This window comes from Schistocerca cancellata, chromosome 6 (genome assembly GCF_023864275.1).
Source record: "Schistocerca cancellata isolate TAMUIC-IGC-003103 chromosome 6, iqSchCanc2.1, whole genome shotgun sequence".
In the NCBI taxonomy this organism is placed as follows: Eukaryota; Metazoa; Arthropoda; class Insecta; order Orthoptera; family Acrididae; genus Schistocerca; species Schistocerca cancellata.
In genome coordinates, this window is record NC_064631.1 from 574,667,035 (window position 1) to 574,694,965 (window position 27,931).

General features: G+C 45.3%; 1 protein-coding gene across 1 annotated transcript in view; it reads right to left on the minus strand.

Annotated features, from left to right (window-relative positions):
- The window catches only part of LOC126191247 (DNA (cytosine-5)-methyltransferase 1-like), a 253,242-nt gene that overhangs the window by 208,278 nt on the left and 17,033 nt on the right, over positions 1-27,931 (minus strand). Inside the window, exons 3-4 of the mRNA XM_049932057.1 lie at positions 10,022-10,195; positions 6,677-6,842 (exon numbers count right to left, since the gene is read on the minus strand). Coding sequence (XP_049788014.1) covers positions 6,677-6,842; positions 10,022-10,195 — 340 coding nt within the window. The remainder of the gene's footprint in view (positions 1-6,676; positions 6,843-10,021; positions 10,196-27,931) is intronic.

Consider the following 27,931-nt stretch of genomic DNA (forward strand, 5'->3'; position numbering starts at 1 on the left):
CAATTAAAGGGAACAGCCATGGGTACCAGGTTGGTTGGTTCTTTGGGGAAGCAGACCAGACAGCGAGGTCATCGGTCTCATCGGATTAAGAAAGGACGGGGAGGGAAGTCGGCCGTGCCCTTTCAAAGGAACCATCCTGGCATTTGCCTGGAGCGATTTAGGGAAATCACGGAAAACCTAAATCAGAATGGCCGGACGCGGGATTGAACCGTCGTCCTCCCGAATGCGAGTCCAGTGTCTAACCACTGCGCCACCTCGCTCGGTCAAAGTTTGGTACAGATTTATTGATGACATCTTCATGATCTGGACTCACAGTGAAGAACAACTCCAGAATTTCCTCTCCAACCTCAACTCCTTTGGTTCCATCAGATTCACCTGGTCCTACTCCAAATCCCATGCCACGTTCCTTGACGTTGACCTCCATCTGTCCAATGGCCAGCTTCACACGTCCGTCCACATCAAACCCACCAACAAGCAACAGTACCTCCATTATGACAGCTGCCACCCTTTCCACATCAAACGGTCCCTTCCCTACAGCCTAGGTCTTCGTGGCAAACGAATCTGCTCCAGTCCGGAATCCCTGAACCATTACACCAACAATCTGAAAACAGCTTTCGCATCCCGCAACTACCCTCCCGACCTGGTACAGAAGCAAATAACCAGAGCCACTTCCTCATCCCCTCAAGCCCAGAACCTCCCACAGAAGAACCCCAAAAGTGCTCCACTTGTGACAGGATACTTTCCGGGACTGGATCAGACTCTGAATGTGGCTCTCCAGCACGGATACGACTTCCTCAAATCCTGCCCTGAAATGAGATCCATCCTTCATTAAATCCTCCCCACTCCACCAAGAGTGTCTTTCCGCCATCCATCTAACCTTCGTAACCTCTTAGTTCATCCCTATGAAATCCCCAAACCACCTTCCCTACCCTCTAGCTCCTGCCCTTGTAACCGCCCCCGGTGTAAAACCTGCCCCATGCACCCTCCCACCACCACCTACTCCAGTCCTGTAACCCGGAAGGTGTACACGATCAAAGGCAGAGCCACGTGTGAAAGCACCCACGTGATTTACCAAATGACCTGCCTACACTGTGAAGCTTTCTATGTGGGAATGACCAGCAACAAACTGTCCATTCGCATGAATGGACACAGGCAGACAGTGTTTGTTGGTAATGAGGATCACCCTGTGGCTAAACATGCCTTGGTGCACAGCCAGCACATCTTGGCACAGTGTTACACCATCCGGGTTATCTGGATACTTCCCACTAACACCAACCTGTCAGAACACCGGAGATGGGAACTTGCCCTTCAGTATATCCTCTCTTCTCGTTATCCACCAGGCCTCAACCTCCGCTAATTTCAAGTTGCCGCCGCTCATACCTCACCTGTCTTTCAACAACATCTTTTCCTCTGCACTTCTGCCTCGACTGACATCTCTGCCGAAACTCTTTGCCTTTACAAATGTCTGCTTGTGTCTGTGTATGTGCGGTTGGATATGGGTGTGTGTGCGCGAGTGTATACCTGTCCTTTTTCCCCCCTAAGGTAAGTCTTTCCGCTCCCGGGATTGGAACGACTCCTTACCCTCTCCCTTAAAACCTACATCCTTTCGTCTTTCCCTCTCCTTCCCTCTTTCCTGATGAGGCAACCGTTGGTTGCGAAAGCTTGAATTTTGTGTGTATGTTTGTGTGTCTATCGACCTGCCAGCGCTTTCGTTTGGTAAGTCGCATCATCTTTGTTTTTAGATATATTTTTCCCACGTGGAATGTTTCCCTCTATTATATCCATATCATTAGTAAATTTTTCTTTAGGTTAGGATGAAATAACCTCCCTTAAGCAAACCGACCCCCTTTCTATGTGGTTAGATCAAAAGAATCTGTGCAACACAGAAATAACTATTAACAGAACTTACACTGGTATCTATTTATCACTGCCACTACTCTTTCAGGCAGAGAGACATCACTCTTACATATACCTTGGCCTATGCTACATGTCAGTCAAACAACAGAACCAGTTTCTAGCTTTCACATTTATTCGCTTCGCCAACTCACAACCAATATTTGGGCCCCCTCCCAACCTAACCTAGACCTCAGGCTATGCTACAGGTCAATCTCTCACCACAATCAATTTTTGCTTTCACATTTGTTGGTGTCAGCGATTCACCATCAAACAGTCACGTTCCCACCTAATCTAGATATTGCTAGGCTACAGGTAATAATAAAAACACAAAAATTCTGTAACAGCAAAAACTAAAGAAATTTTCGTCCACACAATGTATGTAATTCATCTCTGATCACAACCAAAATTCACTGTTATATACTATTTACTTCAAATCATAATGTTATGAAACTAAAATATCTGGGTGATTTCATCTCAAATCATACAGGTCGAGAGTGAATGTGTCGCATCACTATTTCAAAGTTTGCCGAAAAAAAAAATGTATGTTGAAGTTCCACATGATACCTCTCCAAAACTACAATATTTTGATTTTCTGATGATCTGTTAAAACACTACTGTCCTCTCGAAATGAAAGTATTTGTGAAAATGTCTTAACAAAAAGGGAAAATTGAAAAATTGTAATAAAGAAACCGAAAGAGAGAGAGAGAGATCTGAATGTATTTCCCCCAATACTATGAGACATGATTAATAAATAAACACTTCTGAGCTCTTTTACCAGTTTTTTGTAAAAATAAACTATGAAAATTTGTGACTTTTTTGTGAGTTTCAAAATTATGTTTTGAAAATATGAATAGTCACAGGATGTTAACTGTCTTGAGAAATAATGAAGTGGAAGGAGTGCTAACTGTCAGCTATGACATCAACGCCTGAAACTTTTAAACTGTCAAAACATTTGTGCATAAAGATGAAAGAATCTGAAATTTTTTGGTTATTTAGAAATTATTTTCTCCAAAAACTCCATTCTACATGTTCTAAAATTTCATGGCACGTTAGTTGGTATTATACTTAGGGAATGTACAATCAGAGTGCCAATACTTGTATGTACAAAACTTGAGAAAGTTTTAGGTAGACTTAGCTCTGCTCTCAAGGTCAAAAAAATCATGGACACCTAAATATTTAGACTGAGTGCTGATTGTAAGTAAATGTCATGCAAAACTGGTATTTCTGAATCAAAATAACTACTTTACAACATTAAAAATGAGTGGGAAAACAATTCATAATTTTGTTCAAAAGAATTTTATAGCAAAAATGAGATGTGTGAAATATTTATACCCGGTTTTCTTTTTATGATATTATTCACAAATTATTATTGTCTTCTGTCAATTTTACTTCTTCATGACTTTCCATGAATCAAAGTTGCTCACAATGTAACAATCAACATTGTTCTGTTGAAAAGAGTTAATCTGTTTTTCTTTTTTTTTCCACCTGCTTCTCATTTAACTTGTGTAGCCGAGCTGAATTTACACATGGACAAGGATGATCCAATAAGAGCTGTACTTGGGAAATGGGAACTGCACACTGACTTTTTAATGATGTACATTTGAAAGCATTAGCAGGGCCCTGTTCATAAAGGAGACAGTTATACCTTGCAGCTCATGAGAGAGACTTATTAACTGTCCTACCCACCAGTGATTGTCATACACACAAGAGATTAAATGGCTCAATCAAATTTCTACTGCAGGCTTCATAGCAGACCACTCTTCTCTTTTTTTTTAAATGGAATTTCCTTAACGTACTTTCATTTAGAATTAAGAGTTTCATATTTGTTACTAATGTTGATATGGTGTATACAAAACCAGCAGCATCTCATAGCATCAACAGCTTCATGCTGAAGATTTAATCTTGTTGGACAATGTTTACAGATTCCTCCTATACCATCACATGCACTTTTTCCATGACTGGTTGATTTTACTTCTGCTATGGCCTGTCTCTGAATCCTTCGGACATGATGGTGAGCCATTCCTTTCGTGACCCAACGCCTAACCTCTGTAACAAACTCCTCTGGTTCTACTATCTTCTTCACCAACTCTCTTCCCTCCCACAAAGCATAGGTTATGTCACTGTCAGTATCCTGAAAGTGTAATGCTTTAATAGTCATCACTTCAGCACCAGGACACATTGCACACTCCTACAACCAACATTTGTCCAGCGGGTCTTGACATATACACTAAAGCATCAGGTCTATCTCTTGTGGACTTCTTTCCTATGACACTGCTTATTGTAAAACAAAAGTTTCAATTTAGTGTAGTAAATACATGTGCATACTTCTTTCACTGGCTGGCATTTTACCATTTGGCTGTAAGGAGTAGAATTTTGCGAGACCAATTTTTAAATTCTCCTTTTTCATTAGGAGATATGCTTCTCTTATTGATCTTGTCCTATATCTTTTTACCTTTTTTAACTTTTTCCACCATTTTCACTAACAGGGATAACATCAGCCTGGTGAGGACTTTGCCTACTACAATCTTTGTGATCACTAAGGTAATATTCAAGAGCAACAGTAAGTGTATAACCTTTCAACAGATGCCCACAGTAAGAATCTGGGCATGCTCAAATACCTTTCTCATTCTTCATTTTACAAGCTTCTGAAATCAAATAATGTGAGGAAGTGGGTACGTATTTCTGTATCTGCTGCTTGGTGTAGCTACGTGTTGTCAGTGTCAGTAACTGTACTTTCTCAGTATAGGTGGCCGCTGAGATAGCAGTATTTAGGTTTTAAAACCACATATCACGTTTCCTGCATATATCACCTTCTTCAGGTCCTGCACCAAGTGCGTCTACATTATACACTTCACAAAATTTTGAAAATGTTATTTGTGTCAAACTTGTTTCAATTTTTTCCACTTTTCTTTTTACACACTGTTTTCTTCTTATACTTCTTACTTTTCCTGGACATTTAAGGGGGGATGTAGTAGGGGCTACAGCAGAAATGCTAGCATTCAATCCATCAATAACTTCAACCCCAGGAATATAAATATGTGCACTGTCTTCTTAAGTTTCACATTCAGGTGATGGTGATTGTTGAGGTGGGTTGTCACTAAATTTCTTCTTGTAGTGAGTGTAGCAATTCCTGCATAATGGCTGTGATGCTAATACCATTACTTGAGGCCCAAGATATTTTTGCAATACCTTTAACAGATTTCCAACAACTGTTAAATGTTTTTCACTTTTCTTAAACACCACCTCCTTGTGTCTTTTTTCATAGTCCACATGTCTCATTGACATTGTATCTAGTTCACACCAAACACAAAACTCGACGCAGAATGCTTTATGTGCAAGTTCTCACTCGTTTGTTATAAACAGATGAGTGCTGGGAACAGTGCTGCCCACATGCATATTTTACACTAGAAATTCAGTGAAGCAAAATATGCAGAATTTTCAAAAATTTTTAACAGTTTACACAGAAAAATATTGCCCACTCTGCTTGCACTGTCTACTAACAAACATTAACCAAACAATATTTGGTAAAAGTTTCTGGATGGAGGTTTGCAAGCAAATTAAAAAAAATAAATAAATAAATAAATAAATAAATAAAAATTAAAAAAATGCTATCTATTTTTATACATTTTTAGTAATAAATATTTACATAATACAGATAGCTGAACCAGAGAAGATGCTGTTTATAATTACATCAGTAGTATCTGGTACTATGACAAAAGAGATAGCATCCTGTTACTTTCCAAATAAGAAAGAAAAAAAAATTTAAGAGGAAAAATTAATTTAAATTTTGTATTATCGTCTTAAATTTGCAAGTTAAAGGAAGTCCATAAGTGTGCAGGTGTCAACTAAATTTCAACACACTAAGAGGGAGCTTTAATCCACAACATCTCCCAGGTCTCCAGTACTTTTGGTTTGTTAGTTGTTGTTAGCAAGGTAGGCCTGAAAAATTACTTATTATAATCAACATTATGGAAAGGAAACAGCACAAATTAACAATGAAATCACAGAACCAATTTATTTGTTGTTGGGTTTAGGGCAGTTTACAAATAAACAGAAAAGTAATAATGGCATGGAATATTTTTGAGAAATTAAACATTTTTTTTTTTAATGACACTTCTAGTACACAGGAACCAGAAAAGTTTATTACGTACTACCAATTCTAAATTGTTGTCATAATATCTGGACTTTCAGTGCGGAAATCTTTAAAAAACTGATGACTGCTTCGCATGAAATGGATAGATGCATGTTAGAAATCACTATAAAGAATTGAAAAACAATCTGATCAGCAAACAAACAAGAAAGGCAGTTATAATTATGACTGCAATGAAAGGAAATTTAGGTCAGCAAGTCATTTGGCATGGATGGTTCGTGGTCCAAGGAAATTCACTGAATTCCAAATACAAGAAAAGATAGACAATACAATCCAATGGCTGGTGATTACATAAAAGATGCAAAAGCAAAATATGTTGAATGACTAACAAGTATGATTGATGATAAATTAATATGGTTATGTATACTCGACTTCAGCTGAAACCGTAAAAATTTTCTTCAAGAATGTATTAGAAAGTGTATTGGAATTTGAGGAAAATGATTTGTACCTGGAAATCTGGCAGTGGACTTTGTAATTAATAATAAAGTACTGCAGAATATTTTGAAGTTGTCTGCCATCAGCAACTTCAATGCATCTACAGGAAAGCAGGTAACACTATGGTTGTTGCTACTATTCATATAAAATCCCAGCACCCTAAACACATTAAGCTGATAAATCAATTTGTCTTACCCTTTTCCACTTGGCTCACATTCTGCTAGTCTTGGTTTCTTTTCCTGTGGGTGTGGTGCTGAAGTTCCTTCAGAATCAACAGATACCTCTTTTTTCACGCTAGAAGTATCAACAGATGTTGAACTTTCACCATTTTCTGTTTCATGTTTGTTCAATGAAGAGCAACCTTTAATAGAACAAAAATTATTACTTCACTCTTTACCCAAACAACAACAACAACAAAATATATATAGGGCAGAAAACAGTGAGGGTAAGGGTATGTGAACAAGAAAGTGGTGATAGGACAGAGTGGGCACAAACTGTGGAGTTGAGAGTATGCGGACAGTAGGTTACCGTAGGCCGAGGCCACGATAATTTCAGGGGTGGAGAATGTGTTGTAAGGATAGCTCCCATCTGTGCAGATCGGAAAAGCTGGTGGTGTAGGGAAGCATCCAGAGGGCCCCTGGTTGTAATACAACCACTGAAATCAAGCATGTTACCATAGGATGGTCTATCATGCTCTCTGCCACAGCTTGGCAGTGACCGTTCATCCTGGTCGATAGCTGGATGGTAGCCACATCAATATAAACATGGATCCAGTTCTGGAATGCTGATGGGATTGCTTGTTTGTATGTTGGTTTTTTAAGGACGGAGGGGGGAGGGAAGGGACCAAACTACAAGGTCATCGGTCCCTTGATCCCTGTAAAATAATTACACAAGGAAAAGAAGAAAAGAAAGGAGACATACAGCACAATAACAGGAGAAAGGAAGAACCAGAAGAGGAACAGAAGGACAACCAACACTACTATGGACAAAACAGGAAAAGAAAACCACAGACAGAAGCAAGGAACATGTAGAAGGGGAAAAACAAGAGAGCAGATGACCGTGGCTGGCCGACTACAAGAACAAAAAGGAAAATCCAGCCACTCTGTGACAATTAAAACATCCACCCTAAATCATTAGAGAGCAGAACACAAAGGGACAAAGGACATGAGCTAAGATTTATAGAGTGATAAAACCCACCATCACATATAAAACCTAAAACTTAATTAGCTGATGAGTCGTCGTCAGCTAAAATTAAAGGCAACGAGTCCGGTAACTGAAAAGTTCGTCCCAGGGCAGCCAAAAAAGGACAGCTCACCAAGATATGGGCCAATCTCAGCCAGGTGCTGCACCGACACTGAGGTGGGTCATCACGGCACAGGAGGTAGCCGTGTGTCACCCAGGCATCTCCAATGCGGAGCCGGCAGAGAACCACGGAGTCCCTGCGAGAGGCCCGTGTGGAGGTTTTCCCCACATTCGTAGTCTCCTTAATGGCATGCATTTTGTTGTGTATACTGAGGTTATAACATTCCGCCTCCCAAAGCCACAAAATCTTGTGGCGTAGTACTGAATGCAGGTCAGTTGCAGAGAAGCCAATCTCCATAAGCGGTGTTTCCTCGTAGCCTGTTGTCAAGTTTGTTCCCTGGGAATCCGACGTGACCTGGGATCCAGACAAACACCACTGAATGACTGAACCGTTACAGGGCATAGATGGACTCCTGGATGGTCGCTACCAAAGGATGACGAGGCTAGCATTGGTCAATATCTTGCAGGCTGCTCAAGGAGTCAGCACACAGAAGAAACGACTCCCCAGGGCATGAACAGATGTGCTCAAGAGCACGAGATACAGCCACCAGCTCGGCCGTGAAAACACTGCAGCCATCAGGCAAGGGGGAGTTGTAGGCACAGAAGGAAATAATTTTTGAATCTTATTTCAGGAAGAAGGAAATTAATGTTTTGGATAACACCACCCTGGTGCAGAAGATCTGTCCAATGAGAAACATTGAAACAGTAGTCAACACGACACACAGACACAAGAAGTACAACAATTTAATCACAACTTCTGCAATTGAGAGGATTGTCTTGCCCTACAATTTTATCCTGTTAATCACTGCACCACTGCACTGTCCCACTTTCAGATGAGATTTAATTTACGCAGAAATAAAATAACATGAATTGACAATTAGCTGGGTCACTACAAATCAAACAAAGCATCATGATATATACAAAGATGTGTCCTAAGTATTAACACTGTGAAAATCAGGAGATCTGACACAGTCACATGATCAGTTTTACTGACAATGGATGTTGTCCCTCAAGCCCAGCAAACATTCATTCCGATTTCCACACCAGCAAGTACCTCCAAGGTGATACTGCTTTCCCTGCCACTGTAAATGTTGAAAAAACTTGTGAATACTCTGGAATGGTTCCTCTTCTTCTAACCAATGCGAGTTAGGTACGTCTGCTAAGGGGGCTGCAATGGAATGAGGAACTATGTCCCATGTCACATCTGCTGTAGTGGTATCACAGCCTTACAGAGCTTGGCATCAAATAAAGAAAAACAGCTTCAAATAAACAGCACATAACCAGGTACAATGGTGTGGTCATCCCCTCCCTCTTTTCTTTGGACGGGAGGGGGGGGGGGGGGTGTCGTCGTTACCATCAGCAACCATTTAACGTAACGAGCAAGCTTAACAAAATTCCTAAGTACAGGTTTCCTTTTAAAACAAGAGGGGGGGGGGGGGGCAGCAGGCAAGTCAACGGCCTTCAATAAACAACATTCGTAACAAACAACCTGATTTCAGTGGGGTTGATTATGTGTGAAGGTAACACAAAACTCACCATAAGGTGAAAGAGGTGGATGAGGAGAGACAAGAGCCACAGACAATTTATTTAGCATTGGCAGGATGGGACTGATCTTCCGCTCCTTAAGACACCAAGAGACTGTGCTGCCTCCGCTAGCATTGAACCAATCAAAAACAACTCCACATAGCCATCAGCTCCAAACCACGCTAGGATAAAAAATTCTAGTTCCTTACCGACCTCTCTGATCCAAAAACCTTCCCACATCACGCTTTTATCGCTAGCGAGGGTGCCACTCGCAAGGTCCAAAGTTAAGAGGCAAAGATGATCCCAGAGCAAGGAAATTGGCTATCAAGCCCACACAGCTCAATGTCAGCTTAAGGGAAAATGCACATCCAAGCAATATTCTCATTTCATAACTATCAGTATATGCCACTGTAAATACCAACACTAGTCTAAATTACTTCAAATCAAGGACATGAGTATTACATGGTATTTAAAGAGTTTCCTTCAGTAGCCTTCAGTGGCCATGCATGCCCTCATGGTGTACTGTGTCTAAGATATTAAAATGAAAACATCATACCAATTCACAATACATCACCAATAATAGGGGTAGATCCATATAAACTTTTGATCTCAAACAGGTTTGATACAGTACCTTCACTATAGATTCCATTTATGTCCAACTTAATTGTAACTGAACACAATACTAAACAACATGTATGAACATTAAACACTTACTATCAAAGTTTTCTTTTGTTTCAGATTTCACAACACTTGTTAACTGGCTGCTTCCAGTCTCTACATTCATACGCTCTTCAGCTGTTCCATCTGTATTATTTTTCTTGGATGAAGGAAATAATGATTTAATGCTGAGTTGCTTCTGGCCCTTACCATCTTTCACATGTGGGGAGCCTGCAAGAAAAAAAATATAAAAATAATCATAATAAATAAAAAAATGAGAAAAATGCAAAATTAAATATGCCTTGCACAGTGGATACCTACAATTGTACCTGTATATTCTAGGAAATTCTCTGAAAAGAAAGTCATTAACAAGAAATGTGCACACTGTAATGGGTAGCAATTCCACTTATGAATATAGTTCACAAAACTATAAAGAACTATTACTGGGACCAAAAGTTAAAGAGGTTTTCAACTATTTCTTTGCAACTACGCAACATTTTAAAAACTACAATATAAATTGGATAGATTGTTACCCACCATGCAGAGGAGGCATTGAGCATCAGCTGACATTTTAAAAAGTTATGAACTACCTTATACATAAATCCAGCACATGTGCCACACGTTATGTTTCATACAGAAGGATGGATGATTACGATTTAACACAACCAACGGAGGGTGAGGCCATTAGAGACAGAGCAATGTAGTAATGGCAGATATCTAGAGAAACTCAGCACGTTATCTTCAACCGAAACATCCAGAAGGCAGGTCACAGCACCCAGATCGATATGTTCACTACCTTACACAAGGCATTTCATACGTTCAGTAGTCACCAGGTGAACAAACAACATTTGTGATTAGAGTATGTTGCACCAGCTTTGTGATTGGATGCAGGACTTCTTAACAGTTGGAATTCGGCACGTCATTCTTAATGGAGTGAAAATGTCAGATGTGCAAGCAGCTTTCGGTACAACCCAAAAACATATAAACGATCTCGTGAACAACATTAGATGCTTTTCTTAGCTGTTTGTTGTTGATGCTGCTAATTAAATAGAGGCAACAGAAAGTTGAACAGATAAAACAGTATTCCTGCCTCTTGGAACCATGGATTCCTTCTTCAGAAAAGGGAGAACAAAAACTAAGTGAGATGGAAAAAATAATGCAAGTCATTCTGCATCCAGTTTAAGAGGGACACACAATGCATGATGAAGGCAAGAAAACACTAATGAAAAGGCATCAGAAGGATTGAAACTATATCAGTCACCATGTTAGAACTTGAGTTATAAGATAACAGAGGAGTGTACGTAATTAGAAGCAGAGGTGGGATACGAAAAAGAGAACAGCCAATGAAAAAAAAAAAGGAGAGAGAGAGATAAAAATGAAGTATAATACATAAACAGAGTAGAATGAAGGGAGGGAGGAGGCAATTTTGAAAGAAGGAAGATGAGGAAACTAATTTCCATTGAATCCAGGCAGAACGCAAGATGAAAGGCTGTAAGGGAATGGTAGTTCACAAACTTTGAGTTCAGAAAATTGATAGAGGGTAAAGCCAGGGTTCCAAATGCAACTAGTTGTTTGGTCAATTTGCAGTTGGGGCGGGAGGGGGAGGGGTGGATGGGTCGAAGGTCCAAACAGTGAGATCATTGGTTTCAGGATCCCATGTGGCAGAAACTAAGGGAGGAACAACACCAGTAGCACAGCCCACTCTATCAGAAAAGAAAGTGGGCAAACAAAGAGGCAGAAGGAACATCGTGATGGCAGCAACAGCAAAGAAAAGGAGGGAACAGAAGAGGGGGGGGGGGGGGGGGGCGAGAGCAGGGAGTGCCCCAGAGGCACTACATGTGATGGGGCCCAAGCACTGCCGCCGATCCACCCAGACCCCGCACCATACCATGATCACAACACAATGAGGACAACACCAGAGGAAGAAGATAGAGGAAAATGGGGGAAAAATGACACGAAAGACCAGACAAAATATACAAAAAAAGGCAGGAAACCTGGACAGCTAAGAGGCAAAGCTGAAAGGCTGTTCAAAAAAAGAAAGGGGGAGAGGAGGCAGATGTAACCATGCAAGAATTGTCCACTAATACCCATTAAGGTGGCAGCAGTCCAGCAAAATATGGATCATGATGAGGGATGCCCCGCAACTACAAATGAGGCGGGACTACTGAGTAAAAAAAGTCATGGGTCAACCTCGAATGGCCAATATGAAGATGGCAGAGGGTGGTAACTTCCCACTGGGGAAGGCGGAATGAAGAACACCACATGGCAGGAGCCCCTTAATTGCACCAAGTTTATTGGACAGCATTGTCACTTTGGAGGACTGAGGTGTTTAAGCAATCTGTTATCGAAAGAATCAGTGCTGAGGGCTGAATCATGGGAAGAAGAGGGGGCCAGAATACATTCCATTCAGTAGAAGGCTAATTGTAGTATTCCGCCCGACAACGCCTAAACATAAGTGGAGAGCTACACCTCGCCTTCATCACACCCGTGATGAAGGGACAGAAGAACCTGAGGGGGGGGGGGGGCGGGGGGGGGGGACAAAAAGCATTCCCAAGGTATCTGTTTGCCCCGTTTGATTAAATAACATGCTTTGGCACAAAGGTATTTAAAAGTAATAAGACTGGCGGAGGATGGATGCCGCTTAAGATGTTGCAAGGCTCGACGGCAATCAGGGATGGTGATGACAGCGGCTATGCTCTACTATGGGACTAGACAGCACTGAATGAGGCCTGTCCAGTGTGGGATGGTAATGCTGGCAGTGTGAATAATCTTACACGACATGTCACGGATGACTTCATCAATACGACCTTACAAATAGGTGGTAAACATGACCAGGGCAGTATAAAGAAGCCAATCAGTGTGATGGAAAGCCAGCAGATTAACCTGGCCATTGGTCGGAGGGAAGGGAAAGAGAGAATCAACAAGAAGTGGTTGCTGCCACAGAGGTAATTGCGCAGCAATCAGTGTAATGATGTGAAAAAGGGAGGAGAACTGAGCGAAAGAGCGACAGCACAGAAAGGGCCATAAGCGACACTAAAATGTATAAAGGAACCATCACTAAGAAGACACATATAATAGTCCACAAGAAACTAGTCTATGAGGAGCCCTGACTACATGAAAAAACACTGCTCCACAAGGGGGTGATGGGCATTAAAATCCACAAGGAGAAGGAATGGAGAGGGAATTGCATTATAGGGCAGCAGGCATAGGTGGCCTGTCAGAATGGAAATGGGGATTGCAAACAATGTCCATAAAGTCCAAGTGGACCTGGATGGCAACTGCTTCCATGTAGTATGAAGGGGGATCCATGTATACACAAAATCTGTATGGACCAATGTGCAAACACCACCTGAGGCCCTGAAAGGGCCAATCCAACTCTGATAGAAAGCAAGGAACCCAACCCACAACAGTCAGTGAGTGGGCATCAGCAAGTAAAATGAGATTCCGGGAGAATGACACAAGCTGTGGAGTAACAGAAAATAAGGGACTGCAATTCCAGAAGTTGACATTGGTATCCATTACAATTCTATTAAATAAATGCAGAAAGGGAGACAATTGGGCCAAAGCTGGGCCATCATCCATCACTAACAAAGATGGGGTGACATCCATAAATAAGAGGTCAGACTCTTGAGTCAGCACCTCTGGGGACACCAGAGAGGCTCTTTCTTGTAACTATGTTTCTTCCTCCTCTCTCTCGTAGTTCACGTAGAACAGGACCGAGAGAGAGAGAGAGAGAGAGAGAGAGAGAGAGAGAGAGAGAGAGAGAGAGAGAGAGAGAGAGAGACAGAAGGCTTCAGTGACATCAGGAGCAGAGAGAGTGGGCAACCTGGGGGCACACAGACTGTCAGGACTAGGATAAGGAGGGAGGAGGGGGAAAGGACATAACAGAGGCAATGTTAGATGTCATAGACATAGAGTGAAGAGACGGTCATATTTTTGATGAGCCTCAGTGCACGAAAAATGATCAAGGAACTTAATACTCCTGTATTTTCCTTTTCCTTCTTATAAACTGAGTGTGGAGAGCGACCGTTGTGTCAATTAACACACAGGTGGCACAATACAGGGGCTCCCCTCATAGAATGGACATCCTCATTCCCCACATATTGGGTCCTCTGATCCCAAAATGCGAACACTGGGAACCCCTGATGGGTGGCAGGACATATGGCTTCACGTGACAGCGATAAACCATAAGCCTGATCTTCTCCGAGAGGGTGTTTCCCTCAAATGCCAGAACTAAGGTATCGGTATTGATGCTATTGTCCTTAGGATCTTTACAAACGTAACGAACAGAATGACTATCCCATTGTTCCAGATTGGGCCAGAGTTCCTCCTCAATTTGAAGGATGAGGACCCTATGAAAACTGACCCCTTAGCCATATCCACAGACTGGTGAGGAGTCACAGACACTAGATTGTCACCATGATGGTCACAAGCACAGGGGTTGCGGATTGGATGGCAGTAGTACTTTTGATCAACAGCAAAGACAACCACATATTATCAAGAGACTCCACTTCACCAAACTTGTCTTCAGTATGTTCCACACAAAATAACAGCTTGGTGGCAGTGACAGTGTCCCCCTCAGTCCTGGTGTAGACCAGGTAGTGGGACAAATGTTTCACCCCAAGCCAGGAAGACTGGTCCTCCTCTCAGGGAGTAGCCACGGAAGGAAAGGCCACAGGTTCATAAGCAGCAGCATTAAATGATCCATTACCAACTGAAGACATATCCTGAGAAGAAAGGCCAGTTTTTTTTTCCAGCTTAAAATGTTTCATATGCAAAGCATCCACCCTGATACCACCCACTTCAATCAGGAGCTCTCACCTTGGCTACCACCCAGCCATAGCAAGTGCTATCTGGAATGGTAACTATCGCCAGAGTTACAAGGTTCCAGAATGACAAGTAACCATTCCTAGTGGTGAAGCAACAGCTCAGATGTCAGAAGTGTGATACCTGTGTTGTCAGGGGGCTCAGCCAAACGGATATGTAAAAGCCGCACCACAGACTGGGTACACGTACTAGAGACCCAGCAGGGAGGGGAAGGGGATGGCTATGGCAGAGAAGGAAGAGGGAAAGGAAGGGGAGAGGAATCCACATTGTAGATGCTATGGAGTGAATTCTTCCCCAAATGGATCACATTATGGCCACAAAATTTAGTAGTGGAGGTCAAAGCCAAAAGGGGGATCAAAAATGCCAAAAAGGAAAAGTGAAAAAGAAATGGCAAGAGGAACAAAACTGGAAGGGATACAAGAAACAAAGTCGATAGTAAGGTCGACATAACTAAGAACACTGTGAGAGGAGAAGGAGAGGGCAGAGGGGAAGGAGCAAGTACAGGAGGGGAGGAGCATGGGGAAGGAAATGCAGCAAGGTGAGGAAGAATGGGCTGCAATAGCTTGGGGCCCCATGAGCACGAGGAACGAACTCGTGAAAGCACAATGAGCCAACCAAGGGTGGAGGAGAGGAATGCTGTAGCAAAGTGGGTCACAGAGTATTCTGCAAGAACTGATGAATCAGTAGAAGGACCACCCTACAGGACAAGACCCCGAACAGCTGTTGATCTTTGGCAGCCTATCAGACTATGGGGATTGGCCCACACCTGAGATAAAGAGCCATATTTCTCCAGGGAGGAGACATAGCACTCCAGCACCCCTTCTAACTCTGTTCGATTACAGCAAGCCTTAGCACGAAGTTTCTTAAAAGTGGTGAGGTTGGTCTGTGAAGGATGCAACGATTCAATCTTTAATATCTACTGCAATGTCTTTGGTCCACTACATTATCAGCTATGGGGGAGAGGGGGAGCTGTAGAAAGGGCAATGGCAGTTCCAGCAGTACAGTACACTCCACCACAGGACGTGATGTTCATTGAAGTCCCCAAGTATGAGAAAAAGGGAAAAGTGTTTGGATTTATGTGGTCAATTTAACATATGTAAGTGGCATGCCTGGAGGTTAGTTAAATGTTGCAAATGGTAATTTCTGAGCTCGTTTGCACCAGCACTGCTACTGCCTCGAACGATGTACAAAGGGGAATCGATTCACTGATGACATTTGTACGAACCAAAGTAGAGATTCCTACAGATGCCATCCCTGGGCCACCACAGTTCAGACAGAACACACGATAACCCCAGAATGTTGGTTGGTTTAAAACAGCTGTGGGGGACCAAGTAAAATAATTACACAAGGGAAAGAAGAAAAAGGAGATGTACAGCACAATAACAGGAGAAAGGAAGAACCAGAAGAATGACAGAAGGACAACCAACACTACTATGGACGAAATAAGAAAACCACACTGAGAAGCAAGAAGAAGGGAGAAGGAGGTAAAAAACAAGAGAGCAGATGACCTTGGCTGGCCAACTACGAGAATAAAAGGGAAAAGCCAGCCATTCTGCAACACATAAAACATCCACCCTAAAAGGATTAGAGCGCAGAACACAAATGGACAAAGGACATGTGCTAAAACTTATATAGAATGATAAAACCTACCGTCACGTATAAAACATAAAACTAAACTAGCCGATGAGGCGTTGTCAGCTAAAATTGAGGGCAACAAGTTTAGTAACTGAAGAGTCCATCGCAGGGCAGCCAAAGAAGAACAACTCACCAAGATATGGGCCACTGTCAGCCGGGCTCTGCACTGACACTAAGGTAGGCCGTCACGGCGCAGGAGGTAGCCATGGGTCACCCAAGCGTGGCCAATGCGGAGCCGCCAGAGAACCAGAGTCCCTGTGACAGGCCCACATGGACGACTGCCACACATTCGTAGTCTCTTTAATGGCACGCAGTTTGTTGTGCATACCGAAGGTATGCCATTTTGTCACCCAAATCTGCAAAACCTTGGGGTGTAGTACTGAATGCAGGTCAATTGGAGAGAAGCTGATCTCCATAAGCGGTTTTCATGTAGCCTGTTTGGCGAGCCTGTTGGCTAGTTCATTGGACTCCTGGATGGTCGCTACCAAAGGATGATGAGGGTAGCACTTGTCAATAGCTTGTAGGCTGCTCAAGGAGTCAGTACACAGAAGGAATGACTCCCCAAGCCATGAACGGATTTGCTCAAGAGCACGAGATATAGTCACCAGCTCGGCTGTGAAAACACTGCAGCCAACGAGCAAGGAATGCTGTTCAATATGTCCTCCATGGACATACACGAAGTCGACATGAGCATCAGCCACCGAGCCATCAGTGTAAATCACATCGTGGCCTCGGTACGTATCAAGAATCGAGAGGAAATGGCAGCGGAGAGCCGCAGGGTCAACTGAGTCCTTAGGGACATGTGAAAGATCCAGGCAAAGTCGTGGACTAGGTGTACATTATGGAGGTGTATGTGAATGGACCTCAAGTATAGGTGGTAAAGGAAGGATTCCAGTTCGGAAAGAAGGGATCGGACACAAACTGCAATTGGAAGCCCTGACCTGGGCCGCCGATGCAGGAGATGAACAGCCATGGGTGGGAAAAGGAGACGGTGATTCAGATGCGCAGGAGAACTATGAACATGTGCAACATAACTGGCCAGCAGTTGTGCATGCCTAACCTGCAATGGAGGGACTCTGGCCTCCACAAGGACGCTGGTCACCGGACACATCCTAAAAGCTCCTGTTGCCAGGCAAATGCCACAGTGGTGCACTGGGTCGAGTAAACGCAACGCTGAGGGTGCCTCCGAACCACAAACCAGACTCCCATAGTCAAGGCGGGATTGAACAAGGGCTCTGTAGAGCTGCAGCAGCGTAGAGTGATCTGCAGCCCGGTGTTGCTTGGGCAGCAGAGGGCATTGAGGAGCTGCCAGCACTTCTGCTTAAACTGACAAAGGTGAGGAAGACAAGTCAATCAGGTGTCGAAAACCAGTCCTAAAAATCGATATGTCTCCACTACAATGAGTGGACCATCATTAAGTTGAAGTTCTGGTTCTGGATGAACAATACGACACCAACGGAAGTGCATTACACATGACTTCGCAACCGAAAACTGGAAACTGTGGGCTAGAGCCCATGACTGCGCCTTGTGGATGGCTCCCTGTAGGCCCTCTCAGCAACACCAGTACTGGTGGAGCAGTACAAAATGCTGAAGTCTTCTGCGTCGAGCAGCCGACCCGAGTGGAACGCTGCTCTCTGCACCTGGCGTAGCTGCCCGTTGATAGCTCCTCGGAGTGGTCACAAATAAGCTGCAACTGGCGTAGCTGCCGGTGACGCTCTACTGAGCGGCACGAACTAGCGCAAGCTGCTTAATGCTTCCGGGCGCTAAGTGGCAAGAGTTTTGGCTCAACTTCCTGCAACTTCGGTTGCAAACCTCCCCAGCGGGACTCTCCCGTTCTTTGATAGGGTAATCTCAGTGTCAGGGACCCGTTCACGTCCGATAACCCCGCACACTGTAGGCCGCTCTCTTCAACCCGCGCTCTCTTGCGCTGCACATTGCAATCCGCGCAGACAGGTCGTAGGGACACCCCTCTTCTGTAGGAAACCGATACATAGCACTTTCACCGAAAAAACAAATATTGTCGCTTCGTGAAAAGAGCAAAATTGTCGTGCATCCCTCCCTATCCAAATAAAAACTCCCGAAACAGCAAAGATGTCCGATCTTTCCTGTGCTTCCCCACCACTTACCTGCAGTAAAAGCTGCAGCACAAGAGGCAGAAATGCCGGCTACTCCCGCCATCATTTCCGTCCCACTGTCCACCTTCCAAGAGCAGGTTGCCTTGAAGGACAAACAGATCACGGAACAGCAGGAGCTGATCGCAGAGCTGATGGGCAGTGAACACACACAGACAGAAACACCCACACCACACACACAGGCACCTGCTGATAAACCGAAGGACATGCCCCCTATTTCACCTCTGGCGGCGCAGGCACCAACGGAACCGGAGCCAGAGCAGACGGAGGACACAACCAACACAGACGAAGACGGGCCGTGAGCCCACAAACTCAAGAGGCAACGGCCGAGTGCTGTTGCCAACACCATCTACATCGCGAACCAACAACAAAGGCAACACAGGGACCAACACAAACAACCCTGCGACTGCAGCAACCACAAATATACAAGCAACTACACAGAACACAAACAATACCGCGACTGGCTTCCCACCAGTCATCATACACAACTACGGAGACCTAAGTCTCCTAAACAAGGAATTTAACAATAAACACAACCCCATAACATACTTCTCTAAGCTCACTGGAGAACACGCCGCACTGTACGTGGCGAACAAGTCAGATTACTCAAATCTACTGGACTTTCTTAAAGAAAGGAAGGTAGAGCACTTCACGTACAGGACAGTCCTGGAAAAAACACAGCAGTACGTGATAAAGGGAATAGACTCGCGGACCCCAACCGACACAGTACACGAAGAACTCTCTGCTCTCGGGTGGGAGTGCATTCGGGTAAACCGAATGCCAGAATGGCGGAATTGGCCGACACGGCCAAGTCCCGCGACCTGCTGAAGTTATATTTCTTCCATTGGTCATCAATGTAGAGATCTAGAACACGCCGCGCACCCCCCAACAATGCCATAACTGCCAGCGCTTTGCGCACGCGGGTATCAGATGCAGTCTCGCACCCCGCTGCCGCATTTGTGCTGGCGGTCACACGACCTAATGCTGCAAACTCCCCCATACAGCACCTCGCAAGTGCGCCAACTGTGGTGCTGCCCATCCGGCGAACTACAGAGGGTGCATTGCTTACAAAGCAGCTCTGAAGCGCAAAATAGCGAAACATGCCAAACCTACCGCCATCACAGTTCCGAAACCGCCCCCACGCCCAGTAAGAAGTGGGAATATCCTTCGCTGGAGTGGTCGCTGGCAGCCCCAGCAGCACGGGACGATCAGAGGAGCCCCAGAGCTCAGGACACGCTCAGCAAACACCCCCAGCAACAGACACACAACAGACAAACACAACACCTGACACCACACCCGCACCGGGCACACCACACGAAACCAGCAACAACACCACCCTACCCCCTGAGATCACGGACTGCAGCCCACCACAGGCTACAGAAAACACACCTACACAGGGACGACCACAGCGCCAGAAGAGGAGAAGGAGAAACAGCCACAGCACGAGGAACACGGCCACACCACAACAAGTACACAGACAACAGGACACCAACACTCACGAACACAACCCGGACACCAACTCAACAACCCACATAACACACCCACTCACCACAGAGAATACACAGGCGCCCACAACTGCCACACGAACAGCCGACACACAGGCCATCCCTCACCAGACGCCAACACAGGAACAAGCAGCCGCTAACACGACCAATAACTCGCAGGCCGACATGACCAACATTACGACAACATTCCAGAGAATAATGGAAACATTATTCCCCGGATGCACGACCACCGAAATAGTCATGAAGATTATGGGGTGTGTCTCACAACTCTTCATGCAGTTTATGTCGAGCACGCTCAACTGGACTAGCTTCCCAGCCACTATCACAACACTGTTTACACTACTACCTGGATAATACACCACACCAGCCCCGAAACATAGACTTAAACACAATTTCACAGATCCTGTTTTGGAATGCCAACGGGATCGCAAGCAAAAAAGCCGAAATGGACGCGTTCATGGAGTGAAAGGGTATCCGAATCGCTCTTCTGAACGAAACACTGCTTACGCCTCGCAAACAACTAAACATCCCAGGGTATTGTGTCTATCGTACCGACTGAGCGGATGGCAGGAGGGGAGGCGGCACGGCAATCATCATACACAGAGACATAGAACACACTAACATCGAGCTCCCAGCACTTGAAAGACTAGAGGCTATGGCCGTCAGGGTCAAGTTCAACGGAGCCAACACCACACTGGTATTGATATACAATCCTCCCAAAAACATAGTAACACGCAATATCAGCACAGTACTCAACACAGCACCACGGGTAATTGCCGCTGGAGGCCTCAACGCAAAACACCCTGATTGGAACTCACGAATACGAACCTCCAACGGCAAGAAACTGTACGAACACACACTAGGCCGAAACTTCATTATACTTGGGCCGGACGTTCCCACGTTCGTGCCTACACAGGCTCGACATACGCCAGACATGTTAGACATAGCCCTCAAAGGGCATCACATGCACACTCAACCATAAGGTTGAAAACGATCTGGACTCAGACCACATGCCGGTAATACTGCACATGGAAGAGACACTGCAGGACATCGAACCACGCAGGATGCTTAACTACAAGCGTGTGAATTGGACACTGTTCAAGGAAACGCTTGATAGTCGCATTCCTGACACCCACGAAATTAACAAAACACAGCAAATCGATGGGGCTGTGGAGGCTCTCACAACTGCCGTCCAAGACGCAATGACTGACGCCATTCCATTTACAACACCAAGACAACACTCGACGGCCCTGCCCCAGGAAATCCTGGGCCTTATCTCAATGAGGAACCGCCTCAGGAGATACTGGCAGCGTACCAGGCGCCCGTTCTGTAAACTGCACGTCAACAGACTCCAGGGCGTAATACGGAATAAAATACAAACATTCAGAAACTAGCAATAGGGACAGAAACTCGCTGGGCTGGATACCACATGTCCTGGCGTGTGGCAGCTGGCCAGACACTTCACCAGGGAGAAACATTACATTCCCACGTTACAAGGACCAGACGGCCCAGCCTACTCCGCGACGGAAAAGGCAGAGCTTATGGGCACAACACTTGCAGCGTCCTTCATGCCGAATCTGGTTCCTTCAGACCCAGCATTCACACTTGAAACAGACCAGGAGGTTACACGACTTGTAGCCCAGCCTTCGCGCAACGAAATAAGACATACTAGCACAAATGAAATCACATGGGCTATCAAGCACACCAACGCTAGAAAAGCCCCTGGGCCTGATGGCATTCAAAACCGTGTCCTCCAGGAGTTCACGGATAAAGCCGTAAAATACCTCACACACTTAACGAATGCCATCCTGGCACACCAACAGTCCCCTGACTTTTGGAAGGCGGCCAAGGTCCTGATGTTCAGGAAGCCAGGGAAAGACCACTCCCTCCCACAAAATTACCGACCCATCAGTCTGCTGTGTTCGCTCAGCAAGATTGTTGAGAAGGTAATACTAAAACGTATCACTAGGCATTGCATCGCCAACGACACCCTAAGGCTGGAGCAACTCGGCTTTAGGAATCACCACTCGACAACACAACAACTCCTACGCGTAGTCGAACATATAACACACGGCTACAACATGAACAAAGCCACAGGGGCCGTGTTCCTAGACATCGAAAAGGCTTTCGATCGTCTCTGGCACAACGGACTCATACGCAAACTAAGCGAAACTGGTTTCCCGGACGGACTCGTACGTCTCATACACTCATATCTCACGAATAGATGTTTCAACACTAACGTGCAGGATAAACAATCAACACAACACGGTATCCAAGCTGGAGTACCCCAAGGGAGCATCCTAGGGGCCATTTTGTTTAACCTGTACAAGGTGCATTCAAGTTCTAAGGCCTCCGATTTTTTTTCTAATTAACTACTCACCCGAAATCGATGAAACTGACGTTACTTTTCGACGTAATCGCCCTTCAGACGTACACATTTTTCACAATGCTGATGCCATGATTCCATGGCAGTGGCGAAGGCTTCTTTAGGAGTCTGTTTTGACCACTGGAAAATCGCTGAGGCAATAGCAGCACGGCTGGTGAATGTGCGGCCACGGAGAGTGTCTCTCATTGTTGGAAAAAGCCAAAAGTCACTAGGAGCCAGGTCAGGTGAGTAGGGAGCATGAGGAATCACTTCAAAGTTGTTATCACGAAGAAACTGTTGCGTAACGTTACCTCGATGTGCAAGTGTCTTGGTGAAACAGCACACGTGCAGCCCTTCTCGGACGTTTTTGTTGCAGTGCAGGAAGGAATTTGCTCTTCAAAACATTTTCATAGGATGCACCTGTTACCGTAGTGCCCTTTGGAACGCAATGGGTAAGGATTACGCCCTCACTGTCCCCCAAAATTTTTTTGGTGGCGGTGAATCTGTGTGCTTCCATTGAGTGGACTGGTGCTTTGTTTCTGGATTGAAAAATGGCATCCACGTCTCATCCATTGTCACAACCGACGAAAAGAAAGTCCTATTCATGCTGTCGTTGCGCGTCAACATTGCTTGGCAACATGCCACACGGGCAGCCATGTGGCCGTCCGTCAGCATTCGTGGCACCCACCTGGATGACACTTTTCACATCTTCAGGTCGTCATGCAGGATTGTGTGCACAGAACCCACAGAAATGCCAACTCTGGAGGCGATCTGTTCAACAGTCATTCGGCGATTCCCCAAAACAATTCTCTCCACTTTCTCGATGATGTCGTCAGATCGGCTTGTGCGAGCCCGAGGTTGTTTCGGTTTGTTGTCACACGATGTTCTGCCTTCATTAAACTGTCGCACCCACAAACGCACTTTCGACACATCCATAACTCAATCACCACATGTCTCCAACTGTCGATGAATTTCAATTGGTTTCACACCACGCAAATTCAGAAAACGAATGATTGCACGCTGTTCAAGTAAGGAAAACGTCGCCATTTTAAGTATTTAAAACAGTTCTCATTCTCGCCGCTGGCGGTAAAATTCCATCTGCTGCACGGTGCCGCCATCTCTGGGACCTATTTACAATGAACGCAGCCTCATTTTAAAACAATGCGCATGTTTCTATCTCTTTCCAGTCCGGAGAAAAAAAAACGGAGGCCTTAGAACTTGAATGCACCTCGTACATTAATGACTTCCCAGCGACACAAAACACAACGTTAGCCGTCTATGCGGATGACACAGCCATCCTCGCGCAAGACTGGAAACCGTCGAACATCAATTCACGAATACAGACAGCACTCAGAACAGATGAGCCTTGGTTGGAGCGATGGCGTATTAAAGTAAACGTCGACAAGTGCGAAGCAGTTCTGTTCACACGCAGACCGAAACTACTGCGCAAACACCAACACTGCAGACCAATAACACTACATACACGCCCAATACGTTTCCGAGAGAAAGTCAGGTACCTTGGTGTCTGGCTGGACTGGAAACTTACATGGGGGGACCACATCGAATATGTTGCCAACCGAGCGCACACGAGGCTCAAACAGCTCTACCCAATGCTCAACAGGGAAAGCACACTGAATAGGAGGGTGTCGAGGTCCGTATACATGACACTGATTAGACCTCTGATGACGTACGCAGCTCCCGTCTGGGGATATGCAGCTCCTACACGACTGCGCCGCCTGCAGATCATACAGAACAAGGTGCTACGAATCATTAGCAACGCTTCACGCTACACACACACCGTGGATCTTCACCATGAATACCGCCTTGATACCCTCAAGGAAGTATTCAAAAAACACGCCACACAACTATATAGGAACTCGATACACTCTAACAATCCTTTCATCCTCACTCTGGGAAACTACGATCACAACCACAGGTGGAAGCACAAGCGGCCAAAGACACTGCTAGCTAGGGCATAGTCACCTATGGTAAACTAACATACGCAGAGACAAACATCAGTAAGCCCCTGCATATCAGCAACACTGACTGGCAACTACCAGCTGCTATTAGAGCCGACCAACAGGCCACAGCAGGGACACCGACGAGCTCGCCCACAGACGCACAAACAATCTGCCAACATTCCCTCACACTGTGCCTCCGGTATATGACCTATCGGACACAAGATCGATAACACACCTAACTGTTGGCGCCAGCCACTGAGCAGCACCAACGCACAACGTCAAGGTATCGACATGCATGATACCCAATACTAAAAAAGCCTATCCTTGCCCAACCTATCGCAGGCAGCAAGACAACCGCTACTGCTCTTACCACCCGACCTAACTTTCGCAGATGTTTTTTTCCCTTGGCTCTCGCCTTGGCACTTTTTTTCCTCTGCCCTTCAAACCGCTACCCTTAGTCAGATTTCGACCAATCTATCTCCAGATGAGCGCGTATTAATGGTTAATCCTAACGAGACGTACGCAAACATCGCAGTACCCACATCCTGCAACACCTCACTTTAGTGAATACTACCTCTTATGCAGTGGTGGTGGTGGTGTGTTGGGGCTTATGGGTGCTCAACATCGAGGTCATCAGCGCCGTGACACACATTAAAAGGAACGAATGTGGACAGACCTAAGAAAACGAAAGCACACACTCAAAGAAAGCAGGAAAAGAAGGAAAATGCTACATAAGAAAGTAAAACCTAAGGAAAGGGGAAACATAGCAACAAGAATGTCACAGGAAATTGTTATTGGCTGGCCACATACATAAAATAAGGGCGAGCTCGTCACACAGTGAGCAAATTAAAATCCTTTCCCTAAAATCTTTGTAAAAACATTTGACAGGGCACAGAACTTTAAAACTTTATGTCCATTATAATTATCCGGGCTGTTATGCCGTGGTCGGTTGATGAATTCTGTGGTGATTCCCAACGTTTCGTCTCCGACTGCGGGAGACATCTTCAAGGGGGTCCGTAGCTTGATGGAAGGTCCAACACACACACTGGCTCGCTAGTGTAGCGAGCCAGTGTGTGTGTTGAACCTTCCATCAAACTACGGACCCCCTTGAAGATGTCTCCCGCAGTCGGAGACGAAACGTTGGGAATCACCACAGAATTCATCAACCGACCACGGTATAACAGCCCGGATAATTATAATGGACATGATATTTCCGGCCGTGAAAGTTTACATTTAAAACTTCAGCCACATTCGTCCGAGTGTTGCCTAAAAGAGATGGCAGGTCTGCTGGCAAGTCAGCCTCTTCAGTAACCAGTGTGGCAGGCGGTTAAAACCTTGGATTTGGACTCCACTCTAGTACATGTTGCACAGGGATCCCAAACGGCAACGTTAGCCCGGGGACGGCATGAAAAAAGGCGGTCCAGAGGTGGATGGGCAACAAGACGGTGACCAGGCGAGTTGGGAGCAGCAAGAAACTTACAAGCCTGGCGCACCAGCAGGAGCTGCCGCCGGATGGTAAGTGGCGGTTCGCCAGACTCAGCACAGAGGCTGGATACGGGACTGGTCCGATAAGCACCTGTGGCCAGTCGAATCCCAGCATTGTGAACAGCGTCAAGGATCCGCAAATAAGATGGCCTCGCTGGCCCATATACTGTGCACCCATAGTCCAGCCGTGAACGCACAAAAGCTCCATAAAACTGAAGGAGACGCGCCCTGTTCACGCCCCAAGACCTGTGGCTGAGGCACTTGAGGATGTTCAGTGCCTTCAGCGTTCTGGCTTTCAAGTCACGTAGGTGTGGCAGCCATGACAACCTGGAGTCAAAAATTAGGCCCAGAAACTGCACTGTGTCTCTAAAATGTAGGACAGTATCCCCCATATGCAAGGCAGGCAAAGTAAAAAGACGACGAGAACGATTAAAGTAAACACTAACACACTTATCGGCAGAAAACCGAAAACCCGTCTTTGCAGCCCACTCCTCTAACAGCCGCACTGTTAGCTGCAACTGACGGCTCACGGTTGCAACACTGGAGGAGGAACAGAAAACACCAAAGTCGTCCACAAATAAGGAGCACTGTACTGGACTCCTCACTGTAGACGTTAACGGAGAGACGTCTACAGACATTAAAGTAACCTCTGGCGTGCCACAGGGGAGTGTTATGGGACCATTGCTTTTCACAATATATATAAATGACCTAGTAGATAGTGTCGGAAGTTCCATGCGGCTTTTCGCGGATGATGCTGTAGTATACAGAGAAGTTGCAGCATTAGAAAATTGTAGCGAAATGCAGGAAGATCTGCAGCGGATAGGCACTTGGTGCAGAGAGTGGCAACTGACCCTTAATATAGACAAATGTAATGTATTGCGAATACATAGAAAGAAGGATCCTTTATTGTATGATTATATGATAGCGGAACAAACACTTGTAGCAGTTACTTCTGTAAAATATCTGGGAGTATGCGTGCGGAACGATTTGAAGTGGAATGATCATATAAAATTAATTGTTGGTAAGGCGGGTACCAGGTTGAGATTCATTGGGAGAGTCCTTAGAAAATGTAGTCCATCAACAAAGGAGGTGGCTTACAAAACATTCGTTCGACCTATACTTGAGTATTGCTCATCAGTGTGGGATCCGTACCAGTTCGGGTTGACGGAGGAGATAGAGAAGATCCAAAGAAGAGCGGCGCGTTTCGTCACAGGGTTATTTGGTAACCGTGATAGCGTTACGGAGATGTTTAACAAACTCCAGTGGCAGACTCTGCAAGAGAGGCGCTCTGCATCGCGGTGTAGCTTGCTCGCCAGGTTTCGAGAGGGTGCGTTTCTGGATGAGGTATCGAATATATTGCTTCCCCCTACTTATACCTCCCGAGGAGATCACGAATGTAAAATTAGAGAGATTAGAGCGCGCACAGAGGCTTTCAGACAGTCGTTCTTCCCGCGATCCATACGCGACTGGAACAGGAAAGGGAGATAATGACAGTGGCACGTAAAGTGCCCTCCGCCACACACCGTTGGGTGGCTTGCGGAGTATAAATGTAGATGTAGATGTAGATACTGTTGATGGCTATGGCAAAGAGGGTAACGCTTAAAACACTGCCCTGGGGGACACCGTTCTCTTGATCAAACCGATCAGACAGTGTGTTACCAACGCGGGTCCGAAAAAACCGCTGAGACAGGAAAGACCGAATGAAAATGGGGAGGCGGCCACGAAAGCCCCATTGATGCAGTTGTGCAAGAATACAGTGTCTCCAAGTAGTATCACATGCCGTACTGATATCAAAGAAGATACCAATACAGTGATGCTGACGGAGAAAAGCCTGCTGAATAGCCGCCTCTAGGGGGGGTCAGGTTGTCGACCGTGGACCGAAATTTTCGGAATCCACACTGAAAGCGGCTAAGGACCTGTCTGGTCTCTAACAGCCAGACCAGACGCCAGTTAACCATCCGTTCCAGGGTCTTTCCGACACAGCTTGTCAAGGTGATACTACGATAACTACCGGGACATGTGCGGTCCTTTTCTGGTTTGAGGAGAGGGATGAGGAT